General features: G+C 33.5%; 1 protein-coding gene across 1 annotated transcript; it reads right to left on the bottom strand.

Annotated features, from left to right (window-relative positions):
* Window positions 1–768: 768 nt before the first annotated feature.
* LOC139875445 (leucine-rich repeat receptor protein kinase HPCA1) lies at window positions 769–6,764 on the bottom strand. The gene is made up of 19 exons (XM_071862779.1): window positions 6,665–6,764; window positions 6,261–6,378; window positions 6,101–6,172; window positions 5,940–6,014; window positions 5,733–5,804; window positions 5,274–5,435; window positions 5,091–5,165; window positions 4,935–5,006; window positions 4,744–4,815; window positions 4,574–4,642; window positions 4,412–4,486; window positions 4,237–4,308; window positions 3,972–4,106; window positions 3,391–3,863; window positions 2,763–2,915; window positions 2,532–2,671; window positions 1,775–1,994; window positions 1,443–1,675; window positions 769–1,339 (listed from the first exon to the last, which is right to left on the bottom strand). Exons 1-19 carry the CDS (start codon window positions 6,762–6,764, stop codon window positions 827–829), a joined length of 2,901 nt encoding a protein of 966 aa, XP_071718880.1. The 3' UTR covers window positions 769–826.
* Window positions 6,765–13,061: the final 6,297 nt, after the last annotated feature.

The raw sequence follows: 13,061 nt of genomic DNA, 5'->3' as shown, positions 1-13,061 counted from the left end.
GGACAAGATTTGGAGTCCATGTTGTATGATATTGTGTAAAAACTGCATTCAAGAAACTTATTTCGATGTAATATATTTGTATTGTAAACCATTATGATATGGTCGTGTGTAAACGAGATATTTTAGATTATCATTATTTGATAATCTACGTAAAGCTTTTTAAGCCTTTATTGATGAAGTAAAGGATATGGTTTGTTTTAAAAATGAATGCAGTCTTTGAAAAACGTCTCATATAGAGGTCAAAACCTCGCAACGAAATCAATTAATATGGAACGTTTTTAATCAATAAGAACGGGACATTTCAGAAAGGCTATGACTCTGATTCCAACTGGAACGACCCTCAAAGTTAACCCAAGAGATGCACGAGCTGTGTGCTCGTCATACCTTGAGAGTCTATTGCACCTCATAGTAAAAGCACTGAATTATCCCTGTATCTCCAAGTTTCAACTAAAACCGTAATGGGAAACATTAGTTATCTACTAATTTAAGTTTATAAGAGATTCACAATTTCATTTTCTGTGAGACGGTTGTTACAAACTCTCTTACTTAAACCATTGCGAATTTGCGGGATTATATATTCATATTTTATATATTCATTTATAGATGATATATGTGTTAATCAACAATATTTCTTGAAGGTCTATTTGTTTGAATTGTAACTATCATTAATCTGCATTCCTGACTTATAGTACATAAAATTATCGTAATGTATTCCACAGTACACATGATATTACATTGTAATGTATGAAATATAAAAACACTATGGCTCATATTACTACGTTCAGTCCGTCAAGAATTCATCCATCTTTTAGATAGTTATTATACGTTACTTAGGTTCCACTCTGGCCGAAATATTGTATCCACCACTGTAGTCAAATGCATCACCATTACTCGCATTTCTTTTGAGCGCACCTTCATTATAAGGATGTCTAGGTGCACTTTTCACCGACCCAAATTCAGTTGCCGATGAAGATGCAGATGTAGACTCCGTATGAAGTCCGTCACTAATTAAAATGTTTTCAAGTGTCTTCACAACGTCACTCATAGTTGGACGGTCTGCAGCCGAATCTTCAACACATTGCATTGCTAGTTGTATAAACCTCCCAAAACCAGTCAAATGTGTCATGTTTTTTAAGCTTGGATCTAATAAATTCTTCAATCCGTATACTTCTTCTTCTTCTGTTGTATCCAGCGCTGATCTAACTTCTCGCACAATATACCTTCCTTTTGAGATGGGAGGTTTAGCAGTAACTAGTTCAAGCATTACCACACCAAAACTGTATACATCACTTTTATCGGTCAGTTGTTGTGTCATGTAGTATTCTGGATCTAGATAGCCCTGTAAAATATTTAAAAAACGGTTACATTGAGTTATCAAGTCTTCACAGTTTAACATAAACGAATCATCACATTCACCAGTAAGTAATTCGAGCATTACTTACCATTGTACCCTTAACTTGAGTCGATACGTGTCCTTCAGTGTCTGAAATAAGCTTAGACAGGCCGAAATCTGAAACTTTTGCAGTTAAATTTTCATCTAAAAGGATATTAGTGGACTTGATATCTCTATGGATAATAGGAGGATTTGCAAGCTCATGTAGATAAGTGAGGCCTCTCGCTGAACCGAGAGCAATACGAAGCCTCCTCTTCCAGTCTAGATATATTCCTGATTTCCCTGGATTAACATTATTGAGAATACATAGATGATTATATATAGTGTCTCAGAAAATTATGAATTTTTATTATAAATGAGGAAAGTGGGATTGAGACATACCTGTCAGACTGTCTCTGAGTGTTCCGTTAGGCATAAATTCATACACCAACATCTGTTCTCCCTGTTCGAAACAAAACCCGACAAGACCCACGAGGTTCTTGTGATGAACCCGCGAAAGTAACTCGATTTCAGTCTTGAACTCATGTCCACCTTGCATGGATGCTTTCTGAGCTCTTTTGATGGCAACTACTTGGCCTCCTGGTACAATTCCTCTATAGACCTGTACGTATGTATCATTAAACCAAAACAATTAAGTCATACTCAGTGTTGTAAAACTCCCGGATAAATGCGGATTACTCCTTTTTAGGAACTGGCTGATCCGATTTTCCAAAATCCGAGTAATTAATTTGTCAACATCGGTAAACGAGTCAAAATCGGATTTAGTTGGTCAATAGTCGGTCAAAATCGTCATAGGTAGTACCGGTCAACATTTTAATATCAAATTTAAATTATAGTTTTACAGTTCTTAGACAAATGAAGATTATGCATATGTTTTTATACATATATATTTATTTACGTTTATGTTTATGTTTATGGATTTCGTGTATATTTACACATATAATTGAGAAAAATATTTTTTATATGTATACAAATCCAATCTACTTACTCCCCACTCCCGAGTTGTCCATTACTCTCTCAAAAGTCCCAACTTAAAACTCCCGAATAGTAATTTTTGCAACCTTGGTCATAATTAAAATTTATTTTATTTTATTTGTGAGATTTATAAAGTCAAAGATTATGTTAAATCAATAAATACCTTGCCATAGCCACCAAATCCTATCTGATTAGCAACAGAAAAGTTACTAGTACTTTTCTTGAGATCATCATAAGAGAACCATCTAGCTCCTTTTAATTGTGGCGCACCTCCACCGTCCTTACCCGTTGAAGCCCATGAGGCTGCATAATAATAAAAAAGTAGATTAAAAAATCAATTAAACAGTTAATGTTAGTTGAACGTAGATGTAAATGGGTAGTTATGAGAGATTACCGAAAGGTCTACTTAAACCAATTGCCTTTTCGGCACGTTTTTTCTGGCAAACAGCATATAAGAGAAGCCCGATAAGAATGATGACCAATAAAGTACAACCAGTAGTGATCCCGACAATAGTACCAACACCGATTGTAGCACCTCGATGACCTTCTGAAATGGTATTAATATATCTTACATGTAAACTTTAGATGTAAATACTCATTTACAATGTTGTAGAAATTGGAATTACGAGGCGGAGCCAGGATTTACGGATAAGGGTGACATTTCTCGAAAAGTAAATATTAATATAAAAATTAGGAGATGTTAGAATTTATAATTAGGGGACATTGGCCATTAAATTACAATTTTTACTACACTATAATAGGCATATTTGAAGAGTTGAGGGTGACAAAGCATCCACATGCATCCCCCTGTCTCCGCCTCTGTCGGCAAGTACTCAGTTATTGCAACTCTGGGAGTACCCCCCAAAAAGTTTACTTAGAAAACAATAAAATTTGGTCAAAATCGGTCAAAGTCAAATTTGGTCAACATGAGTACTCCCTAAAAAGTCCCGATCGAGTACTCCCCGAGTAGCGATTTTTGCAACTTTGCATTCACTACATGTATAAACAAGATATAAACTTACCTAAGAAATCATAAGGAGTGGCTATGAAAAAATAAGGACCAAATCCAGCTGGCGGTTTGTACGTTTGGTTACTCAAGTAAAATCCCATTTTTTGAATTTCTGATCGGTTAAAATGCTTACGTTCAGATGGAAAGAGTTGCAGGTACACCTGAAGGTAGTCATCGGTGTTGAAGAATGGATTTTGGAGTGAAACCGAACCAGGAGTCAGGCCTAGTTTCACCCAAAGGCTCATTTCTAAAGAATGCCAAATATTAACACTTGATAACTCTCTAAAAGAGGGTGCTCTAAAGTACATTGTGCCTTCATATGGATACGCACACTCACATGTCTGAGGGCAAAGTTTTTGATCCAACGGACACGATTTACTCCCACAATTAGCTAAGCTTGTTGAATATGCCTTTGTGGTTTGTTGTTGAACACGACAATAGGTTGTGTGTGCAAGAGCTGTATTGCACACTGGGTTCCCAGACAGTCTGAAAATACACGTACCCATAATTGAATTACAATTTTGTTACGGACGTTAAATTTTTTATTTTATTTTATTTTATTTTTTATTTTTTTTAACAAAGAGGAATTCTCACTCTAAGGTGTTTCTGTATTCGGCACTCAGAGTTACAGCTTCGATGTCGTTGCTTTGCAGATCAACGAGTTGTAGTTGCTCACTTATGCTGCTGCCCATATTCAACGTATCATTGATCTCGTTGTTTTTCAGTTTTCTGTTATATATTTATTAGTGAAATCGGTCGAATTAAAAGAAGAAAAAAAAGACACACTTCTGTTTTGAACATTAAAAATGGATAATGAACAAATAGGTTTGACTTTAAAAGTCAGAGTTTAGAATCTTACACTTGTTGAATTCCTGATAAACTGAATAGTTCTTGTGGAAGCCTTCCTTTAAGTGAAGCAAATTCCATAACCCTTAGCGCAGAATAATTGAAATTCATTGTAAGACTACTTTTGTAGAAAATATATATATATATATATATATGTCTACCTATTTTTCCAAATAATTGAAACTCACAAAGTGCTTAATGATGGTAACGTCGAAAACCAAACAGGAGGCTCAGATTGAATAAAAGAATTATTGCTCAAGTCTCTGAACAAGAGCCATGAAAACTTAAAATGATGCAAGTCAAACGTAAAAGTCAAAGAGAATTTTGAATAAACGTCTCCTTCAACTTACACATATGCTAGGGAATTCATCCCATTTAAATCTGGCAAAGCTCCATACAGATTGTTGTGAGCTAAATTCCTAAATAAAGTAGTAAAATAAAGTCAAATTTACAGTCAGTGTCAGAGTCAAAGTCAAAGTTTGTTTGTTTTGTGTTAGATAAGAAAAGAAAATGAACTCACAATTCACTTAAGCTAGTGAGGTTGTTAAGGTTGAGTGGAACTTCACCCGATAATGCGTTTCTATCAAGCCGGCTGTTGCAAAAAAGGAAGGCAGGTGTTTACGTATGAACTTATTGGTGCTTTGTTTTTGTATCAAAAAATGTATGTATGGGAACCTAATTAAGGCAAGGCAATTGGTATGTATTACTTACAGGACCTCTAGTGTCTGAACCAATCCTATGGTGGATGGGATTTTTCCAGTTAGTTGGTTTCCATCAAACAGTCTGTTGTTCCTTCCAAAACATCAACAGTTAGAAGAAAGTCGATATATAAAAGCAAACATACAAACATATTTGTCTTCAACTTACACATGTATCAGCACCATGTCACTGCTAAAAAGTTTCTCAGGAATTGCACCTGTCAGCTTGTTCTTATTGAAATGGCTGCCAATTCCAAAAGATTATCAAGACAAAAAAAAAAAAAAAAAAAAAAAAAAAAAAAAAAAAAAAAAACTAGCTAGAACGAACAAATTAAATTAAAACTAAACTTACAAATGCTTGGCATGTTTGAGCTGATCTAAGCCTGGTTGGGTGTTAGTTGAGACAGGAATAGATCCGGTGAGATGATTCTCCGCTAGATCCAGCCAGTAAAGTTTTGAAAGTGATCCCAATGTTGATGGGATTACACCAGTTAAATTGTTTGTGTTCAGGGCCCTGTTTCACTTGTTCATCAGAAACAGTTAAACAACATTTAGGTAAAAAGGGAACGACGGGTCAAGTGAACCCAACAGGTTAAAAGAAGTCACCCAAAGTCTATTTTTGTTTTGGTACTCATAATAACTGCAACAAAGATTTGTGACCCCATTACTTTCTGTCTTCTCTAAAAGCAAACTTTTAGCAGGGACTGAACTTTTTTTGTACTAAAATGACTTATGTGAAAATGACCCTATCATGACACCTCAACTTTACATATTAATTTGTAAGATTATAGTTTAAAAAATGTTTGCGTACAAAAATGATAGCTGCTGCAGATTTCCAAGTTCGGTTGGAATGCTACCGGTGAAGCTACAACCTGCTAGAATTCTGGAAATAGAATGACAAAGTACTTTGTCATTATTATTATTATTATTATTATTTCAAATATAACATCTATATATCAATAAATAATAAATAATCGGTATTATAAACGATAAATAAATATATTGTTCAAGTACTCACAATATGTTGAGACTTTTAATATCACCTATCCGCGGAGAGATTGAACCAGTGAGTCCTCCATTAAACGACAAGTCCCTGCCAAATAAACAACAACATAATTGCCGTTTTGTTTTTCAGTCTGCAAACCTTATTACAATCTTGAAAGATTATATTGTACTAACAAGGATGTTAATGCAGTAAGACCACCAATGTCACCAACAAGCTGACCTACGAGACCCATGCTTGACAGTCCCCTGCGTAAGAGCGATCCGGATAGTCAAATTTACAGCGCTTTATTCAAAATAGAGTGGTTAGTAAATGTGATAATTGTCGAAAACCGACAATGAAACGACCCGTGAGTTGCTGCAGGTGACACCTTCCCATAAACATGGATCATTTGACCTTTTCCAGCTAGGTGGTGTATTCTGCCATTGGTCTTTCAAAGCTCGAAGCGCCTCCACTACATTCACAATTTCGTTTATTCATCAACAACTACAAAAATTATTTATTTACCAAACTCTAAAAATTATTATAGTATAATTAATGATACGGTCCAAGTCCGATTGTTGGTCTCTTAACATTCGACGGTTTGTAAATCTTACAATACAATGTCTGATATCAATAATAAAATAATGGTTACTTACTTACCATAATGTAACTTTAAAGGATAACAAATGGGTAGAAAATGTACAACCAAAATGGGTCAAAAATGTAACTTTAACGGATAACAAATGTAAGTCACTTACCGTCAGCAGGGTCAGTATCCGAGAGCACCACCTTAAACTCGGCATAAAACAGGAGTGGTAGCAGACACCACCACGATAAATGTGATACGCAAACTGCCATAGATCGGTATGATACAATCACAACGAATATGTTACGCGATTTGCATCTGGAATGTTTTTCGGATAATATTTGAATTATTTTTTTAAAGTGATGTATGAGTTATATTGTTCTCCTAGTTAAGTTGTAGTGCAGCTGCTTGTAAAGATTTAACAACTTACACTGGAAAAAGCAAAAGTGAAGGTTTTGATGATTGTTATTAAGACTATGAGTTTAGCTTAGATTAGAAGTCAATCCAACAAACCTCCCACCAACTAAAATACAAATTCATCATATTGTCACCATTGCCACCGTTTTAAGTCATCATTGTTATTTGGTGCAAATAATCTTAATCTATTAACTATTATTTTATATCATCCAACGTATAATGCATTAGATTAGTGTTTAGTTATCATCAGAATGATCCAGAAAAACCAACGGATCTTCGGTCCAGCGGTACCGCGGTTACACTTGTGTACTCGTAGGGCTAGAGGTCTCGGTTCGAACCTCGTCACCCGCTCTAGGAAATTGAAATATATTCCTTGAAGGTGGCCCAAAGGGAAGGTTTTACCGACCCGCTCCAGGACTAAGGTCCGGCCCGCCTGCTCCTCGGGATGGTTTAAGGGTCGGATCCTCAGAGTGTTTTTCGGGTTTCCTGCCCGAAAGCGCGTGTGTGTGTGCAAATGATGACTAGGCTTCGGTCCGGACTGATGCAAGCTTGCCTTTCAAAAAAAAAAGAATGATCCAGAAAATGTTTAAATTCACTTCGTAAGAAATTTTTTTATCTATCGTCTAAAATAAATTGTGACATACAACTAAATATCAATTTTTATTAACACCACCAAGTTACATTATTTTCACGATACACCCAACTTCAATTCCTTTAGTATTGATTCATATTATATTTTGTTTCATTCAAATTGAAATATCTTATTTTTTTTCTAAACAATTGATATTATTAATTGATTCTTATTTAGTTTTTCTAACTACATTAATATTCTTGATGACCGTCATTAATATTCATAAAACTCTTGCATTGTTTTATAACGACCAATTTAAAATTGCCATGTACTATATTTTTATTTCCTTTGACGACAGTCTTTAGATGTCGCTAGACAAATTTTTATTATTATCATTGTCTATTATTAATCATTACTATTACTATGTTTATTATATTAAGGGTTAAAGCTACAAATGTTTAAATTCACTTCGTAAGAAATTTTTTTATCTATCGTCTAAAATAAATTGTGACATACAACTAAATATCAATTTTTCTTAACACCACCAAGTTACATTATTTTCACGATACACCCAACTTCAATTCCTTTAGTATTGATTCATATTATATTTTGTTTCATTCAAATTGAAATATCTTATTTTTTTTCTAAACAATTGATATTATTAATTAATTCTTATTTAGTTTTTCTAACTACATTAATATTCTTGATGACCGTCATTAATATTCATAAAACTCTTGCATTGTTTTATAACGACCAATTTAAAATTGCCATGTACTATATTTTTATTTCCTTTGACGACAGTCTTTAGATGTCGCTAGACAAATTTTTATTATTATCATTGTCTATTATTAATCATTACTATTACTATGTTTATTATATTAAGGGTTAAAGCTACAGATATATTATATATTTTTTCAAATATCTTAATGTAGGCTATTAATGGTGTATCCTGTGATTTACACACATAAAAACATCATTTCTATATGGAGAAAACGTTCGGAACACACAAAGACAGTGTTAAAAGCATTAGTCATCCGTTCAGCGTGTTCCACTAAGAACAATAAATAAATTACATATCAGGTCGCCCATCGTTTTACGTAAGCCCTAAATGCAGCTTTCTATGTTTAAGCCCATAACCACGTGAGCAGCACGCATGCCACGTCACTACTTAACATAAAGTCTGTTATACAAACCTCGTATAAATCAATCAATAGCAGCATGACACGTGTCTCCGAATATCACGGAGCATTTATGACTATAAATGGGTTACCTGGGTCATCAATTTACGACTACTGAATTTGTGGTAGAGAACACACTTTCTCTCTCACATTAGTACTTTCTCACTTTAGAACTGAACCGCTCAACCAAAGAGCGGTAAATGGACTGACTTATTGTTTGGTCCCGGAAGATTGATAAAGCCACCCCACGACATTCAGGTCATGAACCGGGTCTGCAGGGATTCATCTCGAGGGTAAACATCAAGCGGAAATTCATCTCACCACGCGGAATAGGTCTAGTACTGTACTGATACGTAGAGACGCTAACCGAAAATACGTACCAACATATGGCGCCATACATTCTAAAGAATACCAGAAGCCCAAAAGGTTTAAAAGCAGTTGATATACCTTCAACAAGTACACCAATGGAAACAGCTGATGGAGTTGTAATTGAAGATATATCGCCCAACCGAGTTACAGTAGAAAAAATACCAGAAGAAATTGCCGAAGAAGAAGATGAGCACGTAAGTGGGGAGATACCAGAGGAAATAATAACAGAAGCAGTCACACATTTCAAAAAATTGACAACCGATACACCAAAGTCAAGAATTTGGCGTGCAAGACGGAGACCACAAGCCGTGCAATTCAAGCAATCGTCAGCAAACAAAACATACATTCGCAAAGCAGAAAATGACGAAACAACAACTATCCATGTTATTAGAACATCTGGGTATCTCAGTCGATGATTCAGAGCAGGAAGTAGATAATGGTTTGTTTTTAAGTAATGAAACAGAAAACGAAGAAGAAGATGAAGCTATTTTGGAAAAAATGGCAACTAACATGTTGAACGGAATTCTAACCAAAACAACATTGCCAAAGTATAAACAAAAGTTATCATAACCCACCATCCGTGATGTAGTGACCCGGAAATTTCCGACCAAATTTAAACTTTAATCTTTATATGTTTCCGACACGATAAGCAAAATCTGTAATGTTAAGTCTCGAAAGTTTTAAAATCTATATTCATGTATTCAATTACCCTTTGACCATGCCTGACGATTCACGAACAATTAATTGTAATTAGATATGTGTGTATGAATATATAAATAATAATTCGAAATATAATCTGAAGTATTATATGTTGTTGTTATTAAAAAGTAATAAAATAAAAATTTGATATTATAATAATTATTTAAAAATATATCTATATATATAAATTAAGTATATTAAAAATAAATATTTAATGATTGTAATATTCGTTGGACGTTTTGATTATTATTTAGAGAGGTTCAATTCGAACTTATTTTATTTTAAAATAAACACTGATCCGAAAATGAGTTCTATAAATTTTAGGCTTATTAAAAATGTATTTAGGAACTATTTGTTAAGTTTTAACATTTTTTATATTTTACCCATAAATGAGAGGGACAGTTGATGTAATTTTTATTTATTAAATTAGTGACTCGATTTTATACCATAATGACAAAAATAATTAAAGCTAGTTAATTTAAAAATATAAAAATTTCTGAAGACTTTTTATTCGCCACTGAGTGAACAACGGGGCTCGATATAATAGTCCGTAAAAACCGTCGGTAGGATATTCCAAATTCAAGGCTGCTATATATTCCTCACATGTGATATTATGATTTTAATATTATTAATATTTATGTATTATTTATTATTTATACACGAGACTTGCTCAATTCATTTTCATCCCTGAATGGAATATTACTGTGTATACAATTGACAAGCACTTACTCTTTTGTTATTTGTTTGATTCACCAATTAATTCTATATTCATATTTATACATATACATACTTACAGAGAAATCTCTAAAAACTCATTTCATGTGCTTAAAACCCATTTCACCCAACAACGTCACCACCATAGTTCTATTTCATGTTTGAGGTTTGAACCACAACCACCACCTTTATAATCCATCACCACCCTACCACCGTAGAACCACCATGTTCCACCACGTGCAATCACCACAACCTTCACGATACGTCTCTCTCTTGTTTCGGTTTTCAACCACCTCCTTTCACCACCTCATTCTTTATATATAAACATACATGATACATGATTTCCACAACCATTAAACCTTGCTCGATTTGCTACTGCTGTTGGGTTTCGATTACCAAAAATCCAAAACAACAAAACCCCACCATGACTATCTTCACCACTCCAACATTAAGAACAAAAACCAACTGCATCTTTCTGTTTCCATCCACGCATACAACCACCATGAAACCACCATCTCAACCTCTAACTCTCATTTCTCACTTATATTTTTCAGTTTTCCCAGTCAAACACTACCACATACATCGTGATTGATACCATATCACTGCTATTATTTTAATTGTTACAGCTACGATGATACCACGATCTGTTTTGCAGCCACCCAACACCTCAACCATCGAACTACAGTTGATGTCGTGCTCCTGTTTGACGTTACAACTACCTGTATAATTGTTTTTCAATGAAACCCATTTATAATTTGTTGAAATAGGTTTCTGTTTCAATAACCAAACCAAACAACCCTTGTACTTCTGTTATTAACGAAGATCACCTGCTATTATGAGTCATTGTTTGTTGTTTGGTGTCGATCGAGGTAGATGAACCTTAAACCGATGACCTACTGTTATAAATTTCTGTTTCCTTTTGTTGAAACCCAAACCCATCGATTAATATAACTAAATATGTTAGCGGCTGTTTGGATCCATTAAACCGAATGGATAGATATGATGATGAAGATGATAGTAGAAAGAAAAAGAGGACGGCTGTTAAAATTTATTCAAGCACCACCGACGTTTTTTCTTCTTCTTTTATTTCTCATTTCTTAAACTAAACCTATTAAACGTTGGGCCGAGATCTTGTTCTTTGTTGGGCTACGAGTTATATTTTTTTCTATTGTTGGGCTTGTGAAACTGTCTGGGCCAAAAGAATGATTGGGTCGACTAGTTGAATGGAGGAAGAAAAATAGGGAACGAAATACATACGGGTTATAGAAAATTAGGAGGGTTTTAATTCAGAAAAACAGTTATGGAGGAGCGGTCTTAGGCTTTTCAAGGGAGCGAGTAGTCATGGGTTCGAGTCTCGTCTGGAGCATATCTTTTTAGAAAAAGCTTGGAGAGGGTATACACTTATTTTATTTGCTATCATTGTTAATTAGTTATTATTTTGTTTATTAGTATTATTATTATTGTTATTGTTATTATTAGTATTATAATTATAATTATAATTATAAGTATCATAATTGTATTTATTATTATTATCATAAAAATAAGTATTATATTTATTATTGTTATTATTATTATATTATTATTATTATTATTATTATTATTATTATTATTATTATTATTATTATTATTATTATTAAAAACTATCATTTTTATTAAAATCATTATTTTTTTACAATAATAGTATTATTTTTATCATTAGTATCCTTAGTACTATTATCATTATCATTAATTCGTATCATTATTATTAATATATCATTATCGGTAATATTAAAATATTTTAATGAAACACATAAGTTATAACTTGATATCACTAATAAATACGTATATAAATTGTTCGATTACGATTACATGTTTTAATATATATATATAAATAATACAGGTTCGTGAATCCGAGGCCAACCCTATACTTGTTCAATGTCGTTCTATGTATTTTTACTACAAAATACAGTATGGTGAGTTTCATTTGATTCCCTTTTACTCTTTACATTTTGGGACTGAGAATACATGCGCTATTTTTATAACTGCTTATTTAAATGCTTTTGAAATATATTTTGAACTGCGAATACATGCAAATGCTTTATTAACTGTTTTACAATATTTATATGCGTGAGTTTCATTAATCCCTTTTTAAATGCTTTTGCAATATATATTTTTGGGACTGAGAATACATGCGCTATTTTTATAAATGTTTTTACGAAATAGACACAAGTAATCAAAGCTACATTATATGGTTGAATTATCGAAATCGAATATGCCCCTTTTTATTAAGTCTGGTAATCTAAGAATTAGGGAACAGACACCCTAATTGACGCGAACTCTAAAGATAGATCTATCGGGCCCAACAAGCCCCATCCAAAGTACCGGATGTTTTAGTACTTCGAAACTTATATCATGTCCGAAGGAGGATCCCGGAAATGATGGGGGTATTCTAATATGCATATTGTTAAGGTCGGTTACCAGGTGTTCAATCCATATGAACGATATTTTTGTCTCTATGCATGGGACGTAAGTTTATGAGAAATGGAAATATGAAATCTTGTGGTCAATTAAAATTATGAAATGATTATTTATGTTAAACTAATGAACTCACCAACCTTTTGGTTGACACTTGAAAGCATGTT

The sequence above is a fragment of the Rutidosis leptorrhynchoides genome, chromosome 11, assembly GCF_046630445.1.
Source record: "Rutidosis leptorrhynchoides isolate AG116_Rl617_1_P2 chromosome 11, CSIRO_AGI_Rlap_v1, whole genome shotgun sequence".
Taxonomy (NCBI): domain Eukaryota; kingdom Viridiplantae; phylum Streptophyta; class Magnoliopsida; order Asterales; family Asteraceae; genus Rutidosis; species Rutidosis leptorrhynchoides.
The sequence above is the reverse complement of the archived record's forward strand: the minus strand, read 5'-3'. Positions and strand labels throughout refer to the sequence as shown.

Bases quoted from the DNA above. Each gene is read 5' to 3' on its own strand.
- LOC139875445 (XM_071862779.1), bottom strand. From the start codon at position 6,764: ATGGCAGTTTGCGTATCACATTTATCGTGGTGGTGTCTGCTACCACTC. The intron at 6,379-6,664 runs GTAAGTGACTTA...TTGTGAATGTAG, and splicing joins GGATACTGACCCTGCTGACG to TGGAGGCGCTTCGAGCTTTG. The intron at 4,309-4,411 runs GTGAGTTTCAAT...TTCTGCGCTAAG, and splicing joins TTACCATCATTAAGCACTTT to GGTTATGGAATTTGCTTCAC.